The 23,690-nt window shown below is 36.8% G+C and overlaps 1 protein-coding gene across 1 annotated transcript; it reads right to left on the bottom strand.

Moving 5' to 3' along the window:
- Positions 1 to 10,509: 10,509 nt before the first annotated feature.
- On the bottom strand, positions 10,510 to 23,208 carry LOC141435621 (uncharacterized). Its single transcript, XM_074098367.1, has 2 exons — positions 23,101 to 23,208; positions 10,510 to 11,972 (listed from the first exon to the last, which is right to left on the bottom strand). The coding sequence occupies exons 1-2, from the start codon at positions 23,113 to 23,115 to the stop codon at positions 10,551 to 10,553; spliced, it is 1,437 nt and encodes a 478-aa protein (XP_073954468.1). The 5' UTR covers positions 23,116 to 23,208; the 3' UTR covers positions 10,510 to 10,550.
- Positions 23,209 to 23,690: the final 482 nt, after the last annotated feature.

The following is a 23,690-nucleotide window of genomic DNA, read 5'->3' on the forward strand; positions in this document are numbered from 1 at the left end:
AGTCCATGCAGCTAATCGTTTACGGTTTTTTTTCTGTTCCGTTAAGAAGGTACATGATAATAATATTAATTCAATAAGTAATATCGTGTTTTACAAGAGGTATTATGTAGTACTTGTTTTTACGAAATATTAAGAGGCCTCTGTTTATATAAACGGCACTCACAGAATGACAAGTGACATTACATTAGTGAATTTCAATACAAAATTGCTTATACGATTAGCTTGTATTTTGTTATGCAATTGGGCCAAGGATGGGCAAATAATAGTACATTACTGTAAAGGCCGGGAAGTAAGGGGTTGCCGGCAACCCCACGTTCCGGCCGAGGCTTGTATAGTGCTTTTCTCAAACATGACATGAAATAAAATAAAAAACGGCCAAGAGCGTGTCGAACACGCCCATGATAGGGTTCCGTAGCCATTACGAAAAATGTGGAAAAAATCAAGTAATATTTTTGAAAGAATTTCATATTGTGTACGGAACTACTCTTAAACTCATGCAATCGTAGCCGCTATAATTTTCATTGTAAAGGGTTTAGCAGGCTAAGGAAGGACATGTGGCCCTTGTGAGGAATATTTGAATTGATAAATGTCAATGAGGGCAATCGTTTTTTGTCTCACTAGATGGCGCACTGTTGCGTGAGGTTTTTAAGTATGGCTTTCAAAGTCTGTTTTTACGGGTGTGAAAACAAAGTTTAGATTAAAATCATATTTAATACACCTTAAAACCGTACCATAAAAATATCGAGCATGCCACAATGTTGCATAGTCCCCGTTTTGTTCGGAAAAAAGGGAGGACAAAGGTTTCCGAAAGACAAAACTGTCTCAAAACACAGACATTGATTGCGCCGGAACGCATATTTGCCATAATTAATTTCAGATATTGCAAAATATTCACAAAATTATTCTAATTATAAATAAACCCGCGTAACTCACCCAAAAAGTATGAGATTTGACATTTCGGAAACCTCACGCTACACTAGCGCCTCTAGTGGCGAATCCATACGCGATAGCCCTCATTGTTTGTCACCTCATTACTAACTAGTAACCACTCCAACTTTCAAAAATGTACTTTCTTAAAAATGTTTTCACTCATTTTTCTCCTAATCCATAGCAGCTAACGCATTGAAACAAAATCACAGCTACGTAGTTTTTGTGAGTATATCCTACAATTTTATTAATATTTTATAATTGAAAAATAAAAATAAAAATAACAATTTATTTTTTGACATCTCTTTTCAACAAGTTTTCTTAAAGGTACACGTATGAAAAAAATCATTTACTATCATTCTGTATTTTTTTTTTAATTTTCCACCCAACCGTTTAGATTTTAGAGGGGGGGGGGGGGCGCTCGATTTTAATGAAAATTTGCATTGTAAAGTTGAATATTTCGCAAACAGATCACTGAACCGAAAAATCGTCCACACCACTCCTTCAGAAAAATAACTTTGCCTCCCTGACGAGAGGGATCAAAGTGCAACTTTTCTGTTCAAGGCTTTTCTAAGTGTTTTATTGCAAATGCAATTTTTTGAAGTTGATTATTGTAAAGCCACGCCATTTTCTATGCTGTTTGTTTTTTAATTATATTTGTTTTTTTTTTAAGTTCTTGGGCGTTAAACACTTGAATCCCTCATTACGCTAAGGATTCTACTTTAGAATCCTTCGCTACATTCTGGATTCAATGTACGCCCTCGCCGTAAATACACCATTTTGCTCCCTTGTGAGACAAATAACTATTTCTCAAACATGACATGAAATATTGACGTTGTGTTACAAATAATAGGCCGAGAAGTATCGGGCTGCAGGCGCTGCGGCTCGCCTGCCTACCCGCGGTCACTCTAGCGGCCTGCTAAGAGATTTCATACAACATTGCAGGCCGCTGGCCGGCAATGCGACCGTCTTTTGTTTCAACGCACTCCGCAGCCGCCGCACCAGCAGCCAGCGCGACACGCGCGTAAGCAATAGGGCGACCAGACTAGCGTCCCGCCATGCTTGATTTTTCGTTTTTTTATTTTATTTCATGTCATGTTTGAGAAAAGCATTATACAAGCCTCGGCCGGAACGTGGTGTTACCGGCCTCGCATCCCTATCCGGCCTCGCTACACTCGGTTGTACTGCTTGGCCGGCAACCCTCTACTTCCCGGCCTCTACAGTAATGTAGGTACTATTTCTCAAACATGACATGAGATATTGACGTTGTGTTACAAGTAATAGGCCGGGAAGTATTGCCTCGCTCGCCTACTTCCTTTTTTTGAAGTCTGTTTAAAAAGCTTGGGACCCTCGCCTCTTACGAAAATAAAATCGGTCCAGCGACGATACGACGTGAAAAAGTTTTCCAGCAAAAGAGGGTATCTCCATGGCACTTAAGTCATTATGTTGAGAAGCGCAGTTTTTCTGCAATAACTTAAAACGGTTTATCCGTTCCGATCAAGTTAAAACCAATTTTGGTTGAAAGAATTTATTAAGTATTTTTTTTAATTTTGTGATTTTTATAACTGTTTGGAAGATAAGGGGAGGGGTCACAATTTTCACAACTTTCGTAGAGGTCAGGACGAAATTAAGTATAAGGTTAGGTTAGTTAAGGTTACGTTTTGTCGTTTCGACTACAGAACCGAAAATTGGATACACGGAGACAGTTTTTTTTTTAAATCACACCGGTGAAAATACCAAGAGCCAAGGGGTAATAAATTGAGCCGTCTCGGAAATTTGAATAAAATGGTAGAGCCGTAACTCTAAATGAATTCGAAAGTTTTGATTGAATTATTTCCGAGCGTTTCGGGAATTTGATGAAATTTTTAAACAACTTAAAAAAAATGAGAAGGTTCTCAACTCGGTTATGTTTGTTACCTCAGAACTCCGTCATTTATAAAACGATTTGAAAACTTTTTTCTTTGAATTGGGAATATCTCCAATCCCCAAACCCAAAAAATCCCACTCCAATGTCCCATAATCGTTAAAATCAGAATCTGATGATTGGATCCGCGATCCTAGGGAAATCGAGGGAACTCTTCAAATATTGTAGGGACATCACAGCACAGGTTTACCACCGGACCTACTCAATAACAAGTATTTCACGGGTTGAATTTCAATTACCTACTTCAAGCAATTTTTGCTCGTTGCAATTTTTTACTATGGTGCAGCGGAACAAGTGGTGAAGCACCAGGACTCCTCTATAATGAACGTGTTTCTGCATCGGAAAAAGCAACCTTTTGTAAAAAGGTGACAAGCGGTTGACATTAACCTATTATATATTAAATTATTTACACTAAAAAGAGTAAAAAATAGTTAAGTAACAAAACAATTTTTTTTTACCGACTACATAAAACCATAAAATAATTTTCTACCACTTTGAAATCGTTGCCTCAGCACGAGCCAGCAGGAGTGAACCAATAGTCATCTACCTATATTGGGCTTCTATCACTCCTGCTGGCTCGTGCTGAGGCACCGACTTACTTCAAACTGAAAGAGACTTATTTTCATGGTTTTTTGTAGTCGGTTCAACTTTTTGTTATAAAATTTTCGATTATTTTTTAGACGTCCTCTTACATTACCTACATGGAATCTTTAAGCATGTCAAAAAAATGTGCCCACGTAAATGAAATAAAATAAACGCTCGAATAATGACCCCCGAGCGTTTCAAGCATAAAAAAATCTAAAAAAACATGTCGTTACTAAGTAGGCACCTACTTGTAATTAATGAAAGTAAGGTACCACTTTTTTGTTAATTTAAAGAATTGGTAGTTCTTATTTATTAAAATGTGCATGTTAGAGGTATCTATTATCTATGTCATGTAGATAAATCAAAAATAAGTGTTATTAAATGCGACGTCATTTTTCACTCTAACGCTATTCTACCAAATAAGTATTGAAAAACCAAATGGTTTTTTTTTCTGCGAGTTCTTTGCGTCTTGATCTTCTTGTTAGCAATGGTATTTCCAAAAGTGCTGGTAGATAATAGTATATTACTGCAGAGAGCGGGAAAAGTCATGAGTATGGTTTTGAAGGACGAGGCGTAGCCGAGCCGAGTCCTTCAATAGATACGAATCCACGAAATTACATTCCTGCCGCGGCCTGTATACTGCTTTTCTCCAAATATGCGAGGAAATAAAACGAAAACATTATATTTATTCCACACAATATGTTTATATAAGTAGTAAATATATCAAATTTGCAAGGAAAATTATAGCGGCTAAGATTGCTTGAGAATTATTAGTAGTTTAAGAGTAAATAGCAGCCTAAGGTATAAAATATACCTAAATTTGGAAGATTCAGTACACAATACGAAATCCTTAGAAAAATATTATTTCATGTTTTCGTAATGGCTACGGAACCCTATCCTGGGCGTGTACGACACGCTCTTGGCCGGTTTTTTTTTCTTTTTTTTTAAATTTATTACCTATCGCATCCATGCATATAACGATGGACTTCCCGGTCAATTTTTCTAACATTAATGAGAACATTTCCGAGCAAGTTGGAGAAAAAAATAATATAATAATATAGATTATAGGGTCTGCGCTCTGTTCTTGAGTGGACCGTCTTTCGGCTGATTTGATGATGATGATCCATAAAACATTGATAATTGATTATAAATGAATTTGAGAACAACTACTTAACTGTCATAATTAGAAATGGTGATAAGGGAAGTGGAAGAGACATTTTTTATGGATAAAAAATGTACGAAAAAAGTGATTAAAGTAATAAAAAAATGTTATAAATTAAATTTTAAACTAAATCCGCGTCCATCCCGGGTGCTTTTATTGTCCACGTTACACAGCTTATGTGTTTCAACATATTGAAATAGCGTTAGACATCAATTAAAATTTTATGTTAAATCAACGAAACTATTATCCGCAGTAGTTAAAACGAAGTAGGATGGTTTCTTTATTTTATTTCTGACATTTGAATTGAACCATTCCATTGCACTCTTTGGTGTATTCCCTTCTTGCTCACCTTCTGATTCTTTTATTCCTTCTAAGGATAAGTCAGACATTAATGTTGTAGTAGAAATAGTAGTTGGATTGGTGGAAATTGTCGTTGGTAGCGAAGATATTGTGGTAGGTAGTGTAGATATCGTGATGGGTAGCGTAGATATCGTGGTCGGTAGCGTAGAGATTGTTATATACGTAGATATCGTAGAAATCGTAGTTTTTGTGGCGGTCGTTGTTGGCGTGCTGGGCTGAATGGATGGCGTGATAGATACTTTCATTGCGGTGAAAGAAGTAGTTCTAAGCTCAGTCGTTGATGTTGTTTTAGCAGTAGTCAATTGCGTAACGGGAAAGGTTTTTGTTTCTTGAGAAAGCGATGGAGGAGCAGCCCTTAAAGATGAGATGTTTTCGTCTTTTATTTTCGTTTTAAGGACATGGTCATCCATTTTTTCATTATTTGAAGTTCTTAAACCTTTTTCTTGTTTATAATTTAGTATTCTTTCATGGATATTTGTCTGATTTCCCAAGTTTTCAATAAGCTCTACTATGGAGTTAATCCAACTAAGTATTGGACCTACAGCTGCGAACACGATTTGCTCTTGTCCGCAGATTTTGGAATTAGACGCTCCCGAAATGCCTATTAATTTATCGTTGAGAAGTAATGGAGCACCTTGCGTTGGAAAACAATTTTTAGATGGTTTGCTATTCTTCATACTGCAGAGGGTATAACCGTGAAATCGGTATTTCTTCTTGCATCTGTTTATAACAGTAAAGTGCATTTCAGGTTTTATTTTATCTAGGACGGGATATGAAGCTTTTAAGCCAATCAGAGACACCGTTTCAACTGCACTAAGTTTGACACCTGTGCTCATTTTCAAATTCACGTTAACGTATACTAATGCAATTTCGTTATGTAAAGGATAAAAAAATCTTCGCTGAGTACCTTTTGCGTACTTTTTAATGACTGGAATTTTTTTATTTTGTTTTATTACAAATGGGCAGTATTTAGCACAATAGGTTGTTGTAAGAACTAAGTTCTTGTAAATTATTGTTCCCATGCAACATTTTGTAATTTGAGGTGCACATATATCACAACTAAAGTGCACAATTTCTTCAAATCTTATTCCCAACGAGCCACTAATACTTGACAGAATAAACACGCTTGAGAAACACCATGTTTTTAAACGTAAAGTCATTTTCCTACAGCTACTTTTGGACATAAAATGCGTGGGTAATATAAGTAAAGCCAATATCATTGTTTTATGTTAGCCATTTTATTGCCTTCCACGACATACTCGTAATACACCGAGGTTATTCAAAATTTGCTCCGTTTTTTAAACTACTTACAGGTGTGAGAAAATCCTGAACCGATACCTACCTCCAGCTACTAACTTTATCCCAGTCTTACTTATAGCAAAGTAATTCTTATTAACAGACGAGTGTTTACAGACGCTGTTGAAAATCAATTTATTATAGCCATTAATTAAATGTTCCCATCCCAGAATGTTCCAAATGAACGAGTGTTTGAATTAAAGTGTGGCGCCGGCGCCTGGCCGCGCCGCCCAGGAAAGTGCATCCGCGAATACCCGTGCCACAACGGGCCTCGCTCATGCCCCCCCCCCATTAAACTATCACGCGTCAATGCACAAAAATAGAGACATTCCATTCATAAACAATGCACATCATGAATGAAATCCCACTGGCTCCACCACATTACCGGCTAAATGAGGTACTCGAGGAACGCAATGGGGTATTCTGGTCCGCCAGCTGAAAGCACGTAACTCGATAAATCAAGATAACGTCATGTAGCTATGCGAATGGCTCCGCTATTAAAATACCAATAATGTGCCAACTTTGATTGCAATTCATATAGATTAGTACCAAAAATAAACGGAATAAATATCATCTGGCATTCCATTCGACGTGCGTTTGTAAAGTTAATAAAACAACATTTAAGGATTTGAGAGTGATGCGATGTTTTATTAATACGCGTTTGTAAGGCAGGTCGGTAATTTTGTATAGCTCGTTGCTGTGCTCTCATTGGTTCACCAGTATCCAATTATACTCAATACAGTTTCAAAATAATTATGAGCTGCTTACCTATTTATTATAATGTACCTACACTGCTCTTTCACAGTAGGTAGATAAAAAAGTGATTCTACCTAAACTATTACGGGGGAGGGGATCCCTGGTAATGTTGAAAAGTTAAAAAAAGCGGCCAAGAGTGTGTCGTACACGCCCAGGATACGGTTTAAGGATTTCGTATTGTGTACTGAATCTTCCAAGTTTAGGTATATTTTATACCTTAGGCTGCTATTTACTCTTATACTACTAATAATTCTCAAACAATCTTAGCCGCTATAATTTTCCTTGTAAATTTGATATATTTACTACCATTATAATTTTTTTCAAATTTTTCCACCTAACAGTTTAGATTAAAATCTAAAGAAGGGCGGGGACGCTCGATTTCAATGAAAATTTGCACTTTAAATAAATCGCAAACAGATCACTGAATAGAAAAATTGTCTTAGCAACCCCCCGACGGTTTTAAAAGACCACACAATATAGGGTTAGTCGAGAAAAAAAAACACCCCCACTTTACGTCTATGGGAGGTACCTAAACTAAAAAAAAATTACTTCTTTTATTGTACCACTTTGTTGGCATGATTGATATGTATATTCATGTCAAATTACAGCTTTCTAGTACTAACGGTCTCTGAGCTTACCTGCGGACAGACAGACGGACAGACATGCCGAAACTATAAGGGTTCCTAGTTGACTACGGAACCCTAAAAAAGACATAAAGATATGCAAATCCCTGATTAGCAAATACCTATTTTACATTTAACTCGGGATGGACAAAAATTTTAATGCAATAGTTATTTGTGCAACAAGAGAGCAAAGTTGTTTTTTGTTGCGAGTGTTGATTTTGAATCCCGAGTAAGCGAAGGATTCTATAATTGAATCACGAGCATCAGCGAGTGATTCTAGGTTAGAATCCTGAGACCAGCAAGGGATTCGATACACGAGATGCAAAAAAACTTTGGTCTCGTGTGACACATACAATTTTTCACCTCAGCAGCGAGAACATAATTTAAATGTAACATAAGAATAAAACCACATATACCTACCTGTTTACAAAACAAACTCATTTTTTTAAAATATAATTCGATTATTAAGTAACAAATACAATAATCACATTTCAAACCATAAAAAAATGTCCGGTACAAATCTTATACTCACTGCTTATACTCATAACATGCATTGTAATTTGAACTTAGAACTTCTTGTCCTAATGTCACACTTATTTTTTTAATCTGCAAAAAGCCTCCTCTTGGGGTCATTAAAAAGGTTGAAAATAAACGTATAATTTATTATAAATGTTATTAAACCTTTAAATATGAATTTTATTAAGATTTCTATTACATGAACATAAATAGATTAGTTAAAAATGTATTCAATTCAACCAATATTTATTTCAACTGTAGAGGCAGTATACGGAAATCTTAAAAAAAAAACCAAGAGAAGCGGCTTTCGTGCAACGAGGTTGCATACTTTATTAAAAGATCGGGAAAATTTACATTTTGTTAATACCAAAAATTGTCACGATGCACATAGGCGATCGCTGACATCTTAGTTAGCTCAGCTCAAGCTAGATGGCGCTTTCCTCAATAAGGGATCTCTGAGCAGAATGACGGACGAACTCTAGAGGTCGCCACCGTAGTTTTCACTTGATTCATTTATTTACGTAATAATATGTATTTAATATTTATTTATTATTTACTTATTTATTTTATAAAAGTAGGCATTTTATTACACTCATTTACTACACGAGTTTGTACGACTAAATATATCTATAACCAACTCATCCTTGACCGTTTTTGTCGGCCAAGGGGGGTGCTGTCGATCAGCTGTGACCGGGGGAATTCTAACTGTAATATTCTCGCCCTTAAAAGCTGAAGCACAGCTGTAAAACACTGATTCAACAGCTCACATTACACTAAACAGCTCTCTCGAAAGCTCCATACGCCCAAGACTTGGGCACCTTCGTACGGCTCACAAGCTCCGTACGGCTACAGCTTCCACAGCTCCATACGGCTACAACCTTCACAAGCTCCGTAAGGCTTCAACTCTCACGGCTCAGGCGGCTCCTTTACGCCCTAACCTGACACTAAGCCCTGACGGCTTTAACTTCCGGAGCTCTGCATATCCTTCCTGGCTCGTCCAAGACCCTGATCGTTCCGGCGTGGAACACTTGTCCAGGCTGCTCGTCTTGCCGCCCTAAGGCCCCTTTTGACCTCGGCACCGACGACCACTCAGCTGGACCAGGCCCCCCTGCTGTGGCCAGCCCTCTTCGCTCCGGGTTCTTCTCTCCGACTCCAGGGAAGTGTAGGCCAGATAGACCAAATAATCAGAACCGATCTCAATAAAATCGCTTAATTTAAGATTGTAATCAACACATTTGATCCTATCTCTCGCTTTTTTCGTGTTGAAGTGAAATGACAAATCAAAGTAAAGTTCAAATATTTATAATTCAGTGAGTAGACCCAACACTGTACTCAGTATTAAAAAAAATAATTAAAAAGCTACTTTGTCTCACGGAGTGAGCAAAATGCGATTTTGCTCACTGATTTCTCATAGCAAAACCTGCCTGTTTGAGGTGCTGAGGTGAAAAATATATTTCCGGAGAATCAACAAACTTGCAGTGCAGTTTGCAAAATCGTTCTGAGGCAAAAAAAGTACAAATCTACGAGTAAAAAATACACGTACCAATTACTTTTTTAACCTACTTACTTCAAACAAGGAGTTTCTCAATTCGACTCTAGTTTTGACTTTTTTAATTAGGTATTTAAAGCTGGCGCTTCTCTCATAGTCTTACCGACTTCAGATTGGTAGAAAATTATTCAAGGTACCTATACCTAATTATAAGTATTTTTTTACCCCCGATGCAAAAAGACCCCTCTGAATGGCTGTTATAAGTTTGACCGCTATGTGTGTCTGTCTGTGGCACCGTAGCTCTTAAACGAGTGGACCGATTTGAATGCGGTTTTTTTATCTGAAAGCAGGTTTTCTAGCGATGGTTCTTAGACATGTTTTATCAAAATCGGTTCAGCCGTTTCAAGATCATCAGTTCTTTTGTTCGCTGAGGTAGGAATATTAGACGCATAATTTAGTTTACTTTCAAACATATTTGGGACCTAAAACTTGAAACTTTTTTTTTAATCTGAGCTTCGTCGGTGTCGGGGGACCGCTAAGGTTAATACTTTAAAAATACAACATAATATGTACTATAGTTTACAGGTAACATTAGCGGTCCCCCGACACCGACGACGCTTAGATAAAAAAAAATACTAGTTACTTATACTAAATTAACTTAGGCTGATTTAGCGGGAAATCAGCATAGTCCCCGCGGGATAGGAATAAAAGAATTCTTCGCAGATGAAGTCCAAGGCAACAGCTAGGTAGTGCATATTTTTTTTACTTTTAAGTTGTCTTTTTTGTTATATTAATTTTGCTTTCATGGGATATCATGGTGATTTTTTTAAATCTATTTTTGTCTGTCATCGACTGAAATAAAACAACAAAATACATTAATTGTTTGTGTTTAATTTAATAATAGGCTACGTATCAATAATCTTTAAATTTGGGAGGTCCATAGTTTTCGTGCGGTATACCTTGACTCGTGGGAATTGAGTTTCCTTGACCGACCCCCCCACTGACAAAGGCCGAGGATTCAGTTGAAGAGATGCTGCTCGCAATGTGACCAGTCTCATATCCACCAGTGGCTGTACTAGCCTGCACAGGACTACCAGTTGACACTTGATATCCTGAAGAACCTCCGCTAACTCCAAAGGTAGAAGATGACGATCCGGTGTTGAGTGAGCTTGAACTCAATGTTTGGCCAACCGAGGATCCACCGCTTTCATATGACTGTGATCCGAAAGACCCAGATGAGGGTTGCGTTGCAGTCTGTCCACCGCTTGACTGAACTCCAGAGACAATAGGTTGTGCATCATATTTAGCATCTGATATCCCGTCTAGAGTACCACTGGACTGAATGGCACCCGCTACATTGACGGTCCCTTTGCCGCTGTTGTACTCACTAACAATATTGTTAATAACAGCCTGGCTATCTTCTTTACCTTTATATTTAATGAAGTAAACTTCAGGCTTCGATGGGGGTTTTTGTTCAACTTTGGGTAGAACAACATCTTCAACCGCATCCGGTTTCTTTACTAGAACGTAGACTATAGTTTTTTCTTCATTTTGCTGTTGGATCGGTACATATTGAGCCGAGTTGACTACTGGGGTGGGTGTCTTGATGAAGATGATCTTGTAATGTTTTTGCGGGGCGGGCAGGACCACTGGCTGACGTGGTCTGACTAGCTCAGGATCTTCTGGGGCCGCATGTACGTAGAAATGTTTGAATATTTGAGGAGGCTGTTGTTGCACTTGATTGTAGCTTTGTTGAAAACTTTGCGCGTTGGATTGATACTGATTTGACGTTTGATATTGATTAAATCCTTGGTATCCTCCTTGTCCTGTTCCAGTTGACAGTGCTATGCCGGCGTTATTGATGCCGCTTAACCCACTGGATTGGTACTGGTTACTCGAGCTATCTGTTACTGACTGATAATTCCCCCCCGTTTGGTATCCTGTACCAGATTGATAGCCGCTGGACGGAAAACTGGAAACGGTCTGGTAACCAGAACCAGTTTGGTAACCCGTACCGGATTGGTATCCCGTACCGGACTGGTAGCCAGATCCAGTTTGGTATTCGTTTCCTGAGTTGTAGCCGCTTCCCGTTTGATATCCCACACCAGAGGAGCCTTGGTTTTGGTAGCCGGCAGAAGTTTGATACGGGTTCGATCCTGCACTTAGAGTCTGGCCTTTGTAGCCTGTACCTATGGTTTGTGCATACCCGCTAGTGAACCCAGTATTACCGCTAGAGGCACTATAGTGAGGTGCTTCATAGGACGTCTGCGGGTTTTTATAATGGTAGCCTTCGCTGATATCAGCTGATGCGACTGCTGCAATAGCTAGGATTACCTGTGAAAAGAAATATATTGCATAGAGCATTTTAAAAAATTGGTATTTTCCCTAATTGTATTGGTAATTAATATTCTAAAAACCGTGGTACTGGTCTAGTAGTCTGACCTATAGATTCCCAAGCAGAGGATTGTACCTAAGTTCAAACTAGAGCACGCACTTTTGAGTTATTCGAAATTTATATGTAAAATTAAATGTGAAATTCACCGCGAGCTATATGGATAAGGAAAAAATTGTGAGGAAGCCTCACACACACGCTCGAACTATGAAATGGCATGTGTGATGTTTACCTATATATATGTAGGCTGGCTGTGGAAAGCCTCGTAACATGTGGTTAGTAATTATTATTTACGCGCCAAGGGGGGACACGGAGGGGCAGCTGGCCCCCCTAGAGATTCTAAAAAAGTTGCCAAATCTAAAGCAACCAAACCAAACTCCTAAGTACCAAGGTTCATGTGCTCTAGACTTATATACAATTTACATTCTCCATATCAACGTGCCCCCCCCCTCACCCCTGGCCATCGGCTGGCAACGACCTTCATTATTTAGTTCGTTTTCGGTAAATGTGTGGCACGCGGGTGGAGTGCCCGTTGCATCGGAGCGTTGACCATGGTATGTTGCAATGCTGCCGCGTTCCACTAAAATGGGCCCTAGTCACTCATAGTATATCATACCTAATGTGACGTAAGTGAGCTTAAGTTGCCATAATTATGTTTAAGGGCTAGATAGAGGTACGAACAAACTGAATCATGTACCAGGGTGGAACTTTTGTGCTAGTAATGTCATGATGACATCGCATACTTTTGTCAAGGAATTCATAGTGAAATTGATTATCAAAACGGTCTCCCACTTAGTACATGAATCAGTTTGTTCGACCGTACATACTCGGCTCGGGCTAGTTTTATCGATAATATGCAGGGGTCGGACAAAAAGTGCGTATGACGTAAAGATGTCGTAATGTTGCACACAAGATGATGTTTTTATTTAAACTTTCGTGTGACATGTAGTAACAAAGTAGCATTAATGAAGTAATAAAATAATCGTAAATAAATCAATGGAATTCAGTGAATAAAATAAATTTCATATCGTTTAATAAAGAGGTTGATAAATGATAAGTGATAATTGTTTATCAAAATCAAAAATACTATTTGAAATCATCCTATAAGTGGTTTGACGTCATCGGCACTTTTTGTCCGACCCCTGCTAATATGTAACGTTAATACTATACCAATGTTACTGAGCGAATATCGCCACGGAATGAAAGAAACTAATCTAGAGATTTAACATCTGGCAGATAATGTTTGAGGCTGTTTGAGGGTCATGGAGTTGCAAAGATTTCTGAAATTCACGTGTGATAGAAAATAAAAGGGAAGCGAGAGAGTTTGACACAGAGCGCTTATCAAGCTCTACCGCAATAACGGTGGCACATATTTTGAAAAATTAGACAAAATTTAAAAATAATTTTATGCTCTACAATATGGTAGTAGATATAATTATATCCAAATCATAGGACACGATATAGTTGCAAAAAAACTCGATTTCAATGGTCTGACCTGAGAGATGAGATTTTATGACACGTTGGGTAAATTTTTTGAATGCCAAAATAAAGGTTGAAATATATATTACTTATCTCCGATTTTGAAGTCGGTAGCTGTTTTAACATTATAATATAACAATAAGCATTAAATTAATAAAAGTATCCTAAGCTTATAATATATTAGGGTATATTACTTACGACTGCGTACATAATTTTTTACGTTCGCAAACTTGATAGAACTAGTAGGTACGTAACGCACACACGAGGGTAAAAGCTCGTATAGAGCCAAATGCATGTCGCACTCTTAGGTCAAGAGTACCTAATCAATTCAAAATACCACCATTACAATTTTGACCTTCTAGAAATTTAATGAAGTCTAAATGGGGTATTATTTTCAGTTGAAAGTACTTTTGATTTAGGAGTGCGATATTATGCGAAGGTCCTCGTGCGTCTACGAACGTGATCTTTAATTAATGAATGCCAGTTTTAATTAATGCCTGTATTGATATAACTGTTATCTTCTGAAAAATGGACTTCTTTGCGACTTGTCATAAATAAAAAGTATAATGATAAAATAAATTGTCATAAAATTTGTTGTCTATAAATGAGTTATTAAGTATGCCCGTTACTTAATAAAAGATCTTGAGTGGCTGGATGTGTAGTTAAAAGATAGTGCATCAATTTGTAAGGTATATCCGGGATAGAAAGTGTGGGTGCAAGGTCAATCTCGCCCACGTCTAGTGGTGTCCGGCCGATTTTTCGATTGCCGAAGAGTGCTTGTCTTGCGCAAGAGCATGAGTGCGATGAACTTGTTAGATAGAACTTGCGTCTGAGAACGTCATAGAACCACGGTATATTTGATTTCGGTGTTGTTGTCACTTCATTGTTTATTTATCTTGGTTCACTTAACGTAAAATTATGTTTTAGGTAAGCTTGTGGCAAAGATTTTAAATTTTTAAAACACTTTATTTGATATTAAAATTTTGTATTATTTCGTGCGATGCAGTTAAATGGATCTCATAAATGAGGGTTTCTCAAACTTATGGCTCCACGCACCCCTGTTAAAGTTTCTAGACGACAGCGAACCCCTACCTACTGACTTCAAAAAAAGGGGGTTATAATAATTCGACCCAATGTATGCATTGTTGTCAGGATAGCACTGTTTTTGTGTAGGTATGTTATTCTAACCAGCTTCTAAACGCGTGTGTCCATAAATATACGCATGTTCGCGTGTTTGTATTACTAACTTTTGTCTGCACATATATCTGAGAGCAATAAGTTCGATTTAAAAAAAAATGTTAAACTAGGGATAGACAAACTTAGGGAGCAGCGTAAGTTTCGTCAAAATAGGCTGGAGTTTGTGAGATATGCTTTTGGGTCAATCAACTATTAAGCGTGTGTTATTCTGCCCCGCAACTCAGTCAGGAGACGTCATTTCTTAGTAAAATGTTTACAATGTAGGTATATTGGCATGCTTAGGAGATGAGATGAGGAATTGTCCTAAAACTGTCACAACTCTTATCTTTTAGTGGATTTGTACCCCATAAAATCATACTTTTAATAGTAACGCAGCTGCAGGAGACGTTACCATGGCAACAAGCCACATTAAAAAGATTGATCCTTTCACTCGTTTTATTACTTATAGTGGAAACTCAGCTTAATACAATGTTCAATACAGACCGTCTCTAGTATAAAATAAAATAGAAAATTGGATTCGCAGCCAGCCAGCCCACTTTATAACAATGCATGTTAAATAGTATTCGCAAAGAATGATATTTCACCATCGGCAATGGCAATGGCAATCCCTAGGCATGATAAGTGACGCCCCGTTCTTATTGAAAAGAGCACTTGCAATTAGATTTTGTCATTGTCAACAATAGAAAGATGTTCGAAGTCGTTGCCTAATTCATTGCCTAACTCTTGCCTAATTCTTGCCTAGGTCATACGAAGTCCTTTTGGAACAAATTGATTGTCAGCAAATCTCACAATATACCCAGCGTTTAAATTTAATTATTGTTCTTAGTAATTGTTCGGCTATTTTTTATTGAGGCCGAGCAAAGTCATTCATTTTATTATCAACAATTTGCGAATTAATATCAATTAAAAAACTTCGTGTCATGATTGAAGTATTCAGTCCTTAAATGCCGTATTTACCTAAGTATCTACTTAAGTATGAATCAACAGAGTATTTATCGCGTGGCGAGTTATTTACTCCCTTAGAATGAAGAAATACTGACTCAAGTTTTACTTATCGCATTGCCCCAACTAAAACAAATATCATCGCAAATTATTTATGTACTTAAATAGTACTTTACTTTTTGAGAGTGCCCTCCGTCGTCCCCTACTCAACTAAGTAAATGGTTGTTTTTGGATAGGTACTTACCTACATAAAAAAAATCACGGCAATAATATAAATAATGACTTTAAAGACGAATAACGCAACAGTGTAAAATGTAAATAAATATTGCGTAAATATATGAAGAAGCTTATTTAGTATGGTACCCTACCCTACACTACGGATGGCCCGAAATGCCCTTGGCTGTAGATTATGGTCGTGAAACTCGCGGGTAAGGGCATAAGGGCTGCTAGTCGGATCGAATTCAGCATTGATAAGTACGGTCGGCCAAATAAGTGGTCTATCAATTTTTAAACAAGTTCCTATCAAAGGAATATAAATATGTCTCTAAAGTCGAACTTTCAAGTTGACAGATACCTTTATTGGCATTATTGTTTTATGACATGCAAAGGATTATCAAATTTACGGTGGTGGACCACATATTTGACCGATGGTAGGTACGAGTACATTACCAAATAATACCTCGGCCATTCTCATTTTAAAGTGCATCTGTCTAATTACGACTTGAGTGCACAGTTAAATCTAAATGGCAGCCGTCCTTTTTCTAGATGTGCAATCAGTTGCAGTATGGGTTATTATTTCGAGAGGTTCAATTGTGTTCAGACTCAAATTTTCAGTTATAAAATTAGAAATATATCGTTTATTGTTTTTAAGTTGCTTAGGATATTATCACTGAAACTTGTGGTAAATACATTTTATTCTATTTTATCTTTTTTTCCACAATAACTTAAATTTTCTGCACAAAAGTCAGTTACGTGGTCAGGTTCGGATTATCCCTGATTACTTTGTAGTATTGTAAAAAATACAAGGTATAGAAAAACTTGCTGTTTAAAACATGGATTGAATGTTCATAATATGATATACCATGCATGCAAACATAAAAAAATTACGACATTGATAAGACTATTTTTTTCTACATTTCCCGTTGTTCCAAAATACACCATCATTTTCGTAGCCACACTTATTAAGTATATTTTAAACAAAAAAAGAGGTCAAACCTCCTGTAAATCCTTTTTTTAACTATAAGCAACTTTGAAAATAAGACTGCGTCAATATAACGTATAATGTTTATCGCAAGTCATAATTATTTATCTATAATTAATGTAATAAAGGTTCAGTTAGATTTGCGTCAAAGATCGAGCGTCATTTTCGTTACGGTTGCGACTTGGTAAGTATTGGGTAAATAAATATAATGTTTTACTGGTGCTGTGTCATTTGCAGTTAAGTTATTCAATATTGATTTCATTTGCTTCAAACCTATAGGATATTTACTGCAGAGCCGCGAAAGTAAGAGCTTTTCAATTTCGTGGTCATCATTTTCGTGGTCCTATGGGCCACGAAACTGATTAAAAGACCAGGAAAAAGATGATTTTCCCTACAAGTAGAAAAAATACAGAACACTTTTTATAGAATTTTCTGCTTTTTACAGTGTAATCGTTTATGCCGTTATTGATTTAATTGATTTAAACGAAGAATGGTTGACCGTCAACAACATTTGCTCCAGGTGTGGTTATAGGAATTATGACCAGTGCGTCGCCAATTTTGTTAACTGGCGAGAGGTTCAAGAATTATTTTGCCCTGAATGTACGTGTGAAATGTTTATATCTAAATATTAAAAGAAAACTTCGTCATTTAGAGGAGCATTTTGTTGTGTTGTTTCGTTGTAACATAATTTCGTTCTGGTCTGCTTTCGCATGACAAATTAAGCGGTGCGGTAATTAGATAGGTGCACGATAAAATGAGAGAGGCCGACCTAATGAAGATATAGGTGTGTTTTTTATTATTCGCTAAATTTAGATACATGAATAGTAACTTAACACCAACCCACGTAAAAACACCGCTGCCTAGCATGTATACTATACCAATTATATTGTACAGTTGTCTATAAATGTCAAGTTCATGCGTTTAACATATTCGTTTACACTATGAAATACGATGATGCAAGCGTTAAATGAGTGTCATATTAGTGAACGAAGTCGCCTTTTGTGTGTATCAGGGCCCTTTGGATTACCGATATTATTTTGTGCTATTTGAACCGAAGATGTGATAAATACATTTATAGAAAAATATTTGTTTCATAGTTTGACCTTCTGCCGCTTGAAGCACAATGTAGGTTCAAAAGGTTAAGGCAATCATTACTAATCCTATTTTAATAATATAATAGAAAAGTTCGTGTGTGTGCAAACTGCGACGTAAATAAGTATCTATTGGATTTTTTAATGGGGATTTAGTAAAACCCAGAATTTCAGTGCAATTCTCACGCCTAATGTAATTAATAGTGCACGATAAGGTTGTTACGAGCAAATGCTAGTAGGTAACTAGGTATATAGTTGGCAACATATCAAAGTCATTATATAATTGCCGTTTGTTTATAGTTAGTAATGTCTCTGTATAGAGAAGTCGACGTTCCATATTCGGAAAAACCGGCCAAGAGCGTGTCGGACACGCCCAAGATAGGGTTCCGTAGCCATTTTTGCTATTTTGGGAGCGATTATTTACGGAAATCTTCACTTAATCAAAAAAGTTTTTGAGAAACCTTACTATCTTTTCAAAAGAGCTGTCGAACTATGTGCCACTCGTTGATGTGAGTTATTTTTTTTTTCAATTTCTGTTACGATTAAATATTTATTTTTTAATTTAACTACAAAACTAAATAGCGGCTTTGACAAGACATCTGCACTTCAAATTTTAAATCTGAAAGCAGCACGGTTTTATATATTTTATGACAAACGTTGGTATGGCAAGTGAAATTCGGGCAAATGACATTCGGGCAAGTAAAGGTAAACGGACTGGTACTGGTACCACTACTCATCTCGACTTGTATTTCAGATTCAACACAATATACTATTCTTTTCGAATAATATTAACCTATTATGCCAAATATACAAAATTGCATAAATAAATCCGTCGATCCGTTTTACTGTGAAGGAGTAACAAACCAACGCGCGAACGGGAGCACATACAAACTTTCGCATTTATATACCTATCTAATACCTTTAAACGAGCTATTCTTGTATATATTTCGGAGATCTCGGAAACAGCTCCAATTGGTAAGTATGTGTTTTCGGGGATGTCAAATCGATCTAGGTTGGTCTTATCCCTGGGAAAACGCTTATTATCAAGTTTTAGCCCGATCAAAGCTCGGTCGCCCAGGTACTAAATTCTAATATATGCTTGGGTTCATTTGACTGTACAGTTGAGTTCATAAACTTGTGAGCAAACATTTGATTAAAAATATCTGAACACGACTCTATTGTTAACGGCGTAGATGCGTGTTCAGATATTTTTGATCAAATTTTTGCTCACAAGTTTATGAACTCGACTGTACCAGGGTGGAACCTTTTAATGATTATTTTACTATGATGTCCTTATTAAAAGTATGGGATGTCAACATGACAATAGTACATAAGTAGCACAAAGGTTCCACCCCGGTACAGTCAAGGGCAAAGATATCAACACGGCCAAAGTTACAAAAATATGTATACACGACTTTATGCACTTAACATTAAGGCCGTGTGTGTATACATATTTTTGCAACTTTGGCCGTGTCGATATCTTTGCCCTTGACTGTACATGATCCAGTTAGCTCGACTGTACAACCTTGTCTTTTTATTTTTGGTTGACAAAATATTCCCATTTCCCATACATTAATCGATGTTAAAAATGTATTGAATAAATAATTTAGATAATAAACCTTAACAGGGGAGTTCAGTCAAACTAACCTGATAATCTGCTGATATATATTCCGGAAGAATTTAAAAACAACCTGTACCTCTGTACCTGTCTGTCTGTAGGTGTAGTTTCAAAATCAAGTTAAAATTTTCTAAGGATTTAGTATTGTGTACGGAATCTTCCAAGTTTAGGTATATTTTATACCTTAGGCTGCTATTCTACTCTTAAACTACTAATAATTCTCAAGCAATCTTAGCCGTTATAATTTAATTTTCCTTGTAAATTTGATATACTTACTACCATCCGGAGTTTCTTTCTTAAAAAAAATCCACCCAACAGTTTAGTTAGATTTTAAAAAGGGGGGGGGGGACGCTCGATTTTAATAAAAAAACCCCTGGTTTTAAAATACCAATCCAGCGATACCCCACACTATAGGGTTAGTCGAAAAAAAATACCTCTACTTTACGTCTATGGGAGATGCCCTAAATTTTTTTATTTAATTTTACTGATAAGTGTATTCATGCCAGATTACAGCTTTCTAGTACTAACGGCCTCTGAGCTTAGCTACGGACAGACAGACAGACCGACAGACATGGCGAAACTATAAGATTCCTAGTTAACAGTTAAAGTTAGTTAAAAGTTAAAGTACGCGCTGAAAATGAAATTAAGTAGCAGCGATGGTAATGATTTACTGTCAAAAGTAATGAAATTTAAGCATTGGAGGGTAATATATCACAGCAGGATGATAATGACAAAATCACTCTATAAAGTAATTATAAACCTTTGAACGCTAAAGTTTCGCTAATTTTTGACCCAATAAATGATAATTAGTTGGCAACAGATTTAAATATTGTGTCCATCTAATTAATATGCGCATAAGCATATTAGTTTTACTTGGGAAACGTGAAAACACTTTAAGTTAAGAGTTTGTAATACTAGCCACCCGCCCCTGCTTTGCCCTAGTAAACTAATGAGAAAAATGTAGCCGTTATGTCTTACTCAGCCATCTAATTTAAGTATTTAAATTTTTTGAACCGAAAATAATAGTAACATAAGTAATTACTGAATACGCTTCCGTCTACCTATGCCATTGCTGTCTTCCGAAATATCAGTCAGAATAACGTGCAGTTTTATAAGATGAAAGCACCTAAGTATTTGGAAGCTCACCAGCACACTGAATAAATTTTGTTCTAAAAATAGGTATTAAGTATAAATGCACGTCTACCTCTAGAATGCCATTAAAAGTCGCGACAGCTTTTGTCATCACATTATTCTGTTTGAAACATAAAAACTCGTTTATATCCGGCTTGTCCTTCTGCGACAGTGTTCATGGCTAATTAAGTTAATTTGTATTTTTTTGTTTGTTTCCAATTAAAAAATCCGGTGGAAATTCTTTGAGGTTACAGGTCAAGGTAAAATAATGAAAAATCCGGTTTTTTTAGAAATTTAATAATCAGTATGGATAATTAAATTAAGTGTGGTTGCTGTATAGGGTCAGAAAAAAGTAAATTTTACTATATATAGTAAAATATTTTTAAAACATATGTTTTAAAAATAGTGTTCAATTCAATTTTAATCACTCATTCATAAAATTCATCTTACCTTCGACTATCAACCCCCACCTACAGCACTGTTGAATATAAACGACTTGTGTACATAAAATGACGCCTTTTACGCGCGCTCGTTATAAAATCTACTATTTGATGGCTTTTAGATATGTACGGAACCCTCAGTCTCAGAGAGTCCGATTCGCACTTGGCTGGGTTTTTGACCGAAATGCAACGCGTAACATAGTTATGTATATGTCGGCGGCCGATCGTTAAATCCGCCAGATCACGAAATCCCTAGGCATATCGTGAAATGACGCCATTTCATGATACGGCTAAAGGTTGACCAGGCATATCACGATGTACCTGAGAAACAATACGGCAGTTCGATTAGAGCAACGCATTCGTCGATATTCCTAGCTCTATACGGGGCACATCGGGATAATGCCAAAAAATTAAAAATTTGGTTACGACGAGCGAAGCGAGGAGTGTTTAGTATTAATTGTGACCATAACGCACGAGCCGAGCGAGCGAAGCGAGCGTGCCGCGGCAGCGGCCGGCGAAGTGCCAGAACTGATATGGCGGCGTTTCATGATATGCCAAGGAATTTCGTGATCTGCCTAAACTGGCCAAATCATGAAATGGCGGCGTTTCATGATATGCCTAGGAATTTCATGATCTGCCTAAACTTCACTAGGCAAATCGTTAAACGGTGAGTTTTTAACGATATGGCGGATGTCCCTTAGCCAATTCATGAAATGGCGCCATTTCACGATATGCCTAGGAATTTCGTGATCTGGCGGATTTTACGATCGGCCGCCGACATATACACATGGTCAAGGTCATAGATACACTGGAAAACAGCAACACTAATAAAACGTACTGCGGCTATGCCGATTCCACTGCCACCACTAACAACCGTCTGGCTTTATACACATTTTTCACACAAACTATCCTACCAATTGAGCTTTAAAAAAAGTAGAAGCGTTTTTGCTGGCTGAACTTCTTATTGACTGTACACTATACTTACATATCATATCAAATTTCGGATCGAACGGTCAGCAGGAAGCGGGTTAAATTTAAATTAAGTATTAGATTTGATCTACCCAATTCACCATCGAGGGAAGCTAAATAAAAGTTTGTAACGAAACGTCGCATTAATCTGAATTTGTAAATGTTTTTTTTTTCAGGCTTAAGCATTAGTTAAGAATAGTAAATTAAAAATGGTGTGGTAGCGCCATCGATGTTTACAACTATAATCTAACTTTGAACTGTACTCGAAAATAAAGAACAACGTGTTATCCCATTCATACATTTTTATTAACCGTAATAAGTAGCTATTGACAAAAAAATACTACTTATTATTTGTTATTAATTTTAACTCTTTACGGGCGTTTTGGACAAGCATTAGCTTCGCTTTTAATTAAATAAACAATTTAATTAAATCAGGTCTTTTGACCTGATTTTTATTTAATTCCAAAGAACGGATTGACTTGAGATTTATACATGTGTAGAGCTTCGTTGATATGCAATCAGGTACCTACCGCCAACAAAAAAGATAGTCCTTACCATTTCAACAAATAATTATTATAATGAAGAAAGGTATTTTTGTCACAGATATGCCTCGTTAAGTAAGGGATCAAATTTTAAAATTAAATAAGGTACATGTGTAGCTGACTACATTTGGTTTTAATCATACATTCCTAGCTAAGAACGAAATTTGTGTTGAATTTTCATTGCAAATAAAACACAAGTAAAAATAAGAAAACAATAAAAAAAAAGAAATCTTAGCATTATTTATCATTAGTAACACCACATAGGATAGAATTCAAATCAATATCGCATAGACTCTTTTACAAACTTTTAAAAGCCCGACTCAGAAAAGCCAATTACTATTTACCTAATTGTCTTTAGTATCGTATTCCAAACGATTTTTTAAATAGAACGTGCTTATTTTAAAGCTACTCATAATTGACGTTTCTCAGTACAGCGGTCCACGAAAACAAGAGTACGTACCACAAACGTCTTCATTGTGAAGCGGTGGTGACCACGGCCCCGGGAAGTGCGATGCGTGTAATGTCGCCGGGTCCACTGGCCGGCTTCTTTTATACCGGGACAGCAGTGTGGACACTGCCTCACGCCTCACGCTGACCGGCCCACAAGGTTATGTCAACGGGTTCAAACTAGTGCCGCATCGTCAAAAACTTCGCGGCGTCGTCGGAGCTTTACCGACTACAGCAATATTGCTTGATATCCTAATAAATATTTATTAACATAACACACAACATAATACTTACAATAAGTAAATAATAATAAATATCATGGGAGAGTTAACACCAATTGACCTAACTAAACATAGCTTGTAGTATGGGTGCACGGATTAATATATTTATGTAAATAAAATACGTACCAAAATACGAGTACATATTAAAGATCCAAGACTCGAAAACAAACATTCGTAATATTTATACAAATATCTGCTCCGACTAGGGGAGTCAGGTTCTCTAACCACTTGGCTATCCGGTCGTCTATCTAATAACAAATTTAGTCATTCCAAAAACTTAGAAAATAGAACTAAAACTATAGTTATTCTAATCCTAAAAACC

Source organism: Choristoneura fumiferana, chromosome Z (genome assembly GCF_025370935.1).
Source record: "Choristoneura fumiferana chromosome Z, NRCan_CFum_1, whole genome shotgun sequence".
NCBI classification, from domain to species: domain Eukaryota; kingdom Metazoa; phylum Arthropoda; class Insecta; order Lepidoptera; family Tortricidae; genus Choristoneura; species Choristoneura fumiferana.